Source organism: Copidosoma floridanum, unplaced genomic scaffold, assembly GCF_036245765.1.
Source record: "Copidosoma floridanum isolate Cflo_tuat_1 unplaced genomic scaffold, Cflo_Japanese_pri ptg000030l, whole genome shotgun sequence".
NCBI lineage: Eukaryota > Metazoa > Arthropoda > Insecta > Hymenoptera > Encyrtidae > Copidosoma > Copidosoma floridanum.
Window position 1 is genome coordinate 7,627,822 of NW_028321907.1, and position 2,581 is coordinate 7,630,402.

Consider the following 2,581-nt stretch of genomic DNA (forward strand, 5'->3'; position numbering starts at 1 on the left):
CTTTACCTTATATTTCTGTTAGTAAAAATAATTTTGATAGTACATGTACGTACCTGTGATACATGCACAATAAATACATTTAATAATTCTTGATTAATCAGGTGTTTATCATAACTTTGAAACAAAAGAGCCTTATACTTCATAACTCTGACTTCTTTTCATCGTCAAGGAAAATATTCTGACATTTTATTAAAATTGAAAAATCAAATTTTCGACTCTGTTCTTGTGAATGGAAGATTTTTATTCATAACTTACCATTTTTAGTACATTTAATGATAATAAGAACTGTTTTTTAAAAAATTTGGCATAATATAAGTGAATTAGATTGACCATTGTTAGGATTCAGTATTGACAAGTCATTAAAATTGTTTGCTACATGATTTTTATTGTAAAAAAATTTATCAACATTATTAACGATTATTATACCTAGTTACAATGTTTCAAATGCAGTGCGAAACGCATTCTTTGGTTTTCTTGTAAAACTTGAATACACTTAGAATCGTGTTTGTATATTACAAGTGGTGCGATAAGATGAGTGTACGGCGAGCTATCATCTTTCCGTTTTAATTGTGGACTTTCTGAAATAAAATAAAGAAAAGTTCATGAAATATTTTCTTAATGCACAGTAAAAGTGAGAAAATTACTTTTTTTTACTTATAAGAATACAGCTAGTACTTGACGTAAGAATTTTTACTTAAAGCAAGGGAGTTGTTTGAAATTTTTTGTGTTGGAAAAAACTTTTAACAGCTCGTTTGTATGGGTCAAATTATGACAGAAAATAGTTTTTGCTACTGAAGCAGCTCATAACCATGAAAAAAAAAATTAATGAAAGTGGTGGAGTAAAAAAGTTTTAATGACTGCGAGTTGATACCCTTACTATTCGGCTTTTGTATTACCACTACATGGTTAGTAATTTAGTAATTTAGTATTTTTTACTCACTTAAAATCAACAACAATCGGTTTTACGAGTAAAAATTCATCAAATTAAAAAAGTTAACGTTTAGTATACCGACTCAAATGCTTATTAAAAATATTTGAACGTAGTTTCTTTAATTTCGAGTACTAGCGTATCTTAAAACTGATTAAATAATTATTATTTGTAATGGAAACCACATCGTAATGTATATAAAGAAACTTGATAACTTACACATTGATTTTTAGGACTAGTTCTGGCATACGAGTTGACATTTGAGCATCGGATAATTTGTGGGTGTCGAGCCTTCCGCTCCATTACTACCTGGTTTTGGCACATATATTGGGCCTATATTCAGACCGTTACCTGGGTGAGGTTGATGTTCTCCGTTTACTCCACCTGATGGTAAAACAACGGAAATAGGCTGAGCTGGGGCGGTTGGCTGTCCCGGAGAGGTAACAATAATCTGTCCACCAGGACCAGGGTTAGTTGGCTGAGATGGCTGTCCTGGCAAATATACGATGTTTGGCTGTTGTCCAGTGGGGTCCGGATACGATGGCTGTGCTCCTTGTTGTACGTATATGATGCCTGATTGTCCATTATAATTCAGCGAACCACCCAGTATTTCCGGCTGGGAGGAACCATGGTGTTGACTCAAAAAATTCCAAAAGTCTTTTTTTTTCGCCAGGCCTTCCTTGGAGAGGAGGCATACGATAACAGCCGACAAAATCAGTTTAGATGCCATTTCAGTAAAGAAATCTAAACGTCTTAGTTGCTTCAACTGAAAGAAGTGAATGATTTGATACTGCAATGTTACCTCCTTTTATACTAAAATTTAAAGATATAGATACACGCAGATGTTCACAAGAATAGAAAAAAGACAAAGACCCACCAACATCTGCTGTTTTTGGGCTGCAAAGATCTGTAGTGTACATGTTTGCACAAGTGTTTTTCTACTGTAACACATACAACAAACGCCTCAATTCGTTTCATAGTGTGCCTCTCATGTATTCACTGAATTATTATTCAAATCATAAAATTTCATCATATTGTTCTCGTTACATTTGATTTTCTGTACATTGCAGCTTTCCCATCTCATACATTGTGAGTTGTATTTCAGATAAAATTATTAATGTATAAGTTAAAAATGTGGTGCTATTTAAAATAACAGTACTGTATGCTTAATGTATACAAAGAGAATTACGAAAAGTGCCTCGCACACTTTAGCTCACATAGCCTTGTACTTAGGGAGTAGAATTAGGTCATTGCATCGAATGAGCCGTAAAACAAACATATATTGTGTCAAAGTATTTTATCTATGGTTTTAAAATCGAAGACACAACTACGGCTAAAAAAAAATTTGAGACATAGCTGATTCTGTAATAAAATGACATTTTTAATTTTTCTAAAAAATTTTTGACACCATAAAATATGCTAATCATGGATATTAAACTAGATTTTAATGTGATTGTTAATTAAGGTACTAAAAATCACTATCGTGAGATATTTTTTATCTTGGTACGTAATTCATTCTTTTTACCATTAAATTTTATGCACTTTTAACAAGTGATATTATTTTATAAATTGAATCTTACTTATTAAATTTGGACCTTTGGTTTGCTTTTTCGAATCATTTTTTTATCATCTAAGTTTTTGGAATTTTTTAAA

General features: G+C 31.7%; 1 protein-coding gene across 1 annotated transcript; it reads right to left on the reverse strand.

Annotated features, from left to right (window-relative positions):
* Nucleotides 1-377: 377 nt before the first annotated feature.
* Nucleotides 378-1,658, reverse strand: LOC149373460 (uncharacterized). Its single transcript, XM_089596412.1, has 2 exons — nt 1,148-1,658; nt 378-578 (listed from the first exon to the last, which is right to left on the reverse strand). The coding sequence occupies exon 1, from the start codon at nt 1,656-1,658 to the stop codon at nt 1,164-1,166; it is 495 nt and encodes a 164-aa protein (XP_089452538.1). The 3' UTR covers nt 378-578; nt 1,148-1,163.
* Nucleotides 1,659-2,581: the final 923 nt, after the last annotated feature.

Excerpts from the sequence above, each read along its gene's own strand:
- LOC149373460 (XM_089596412.1), bottom strand. The coding sequence starts at position 1,658 with ATGGCATCTAAACTGATTTTGTCGGCTGTTATCGTATGCCTCCTCTCC.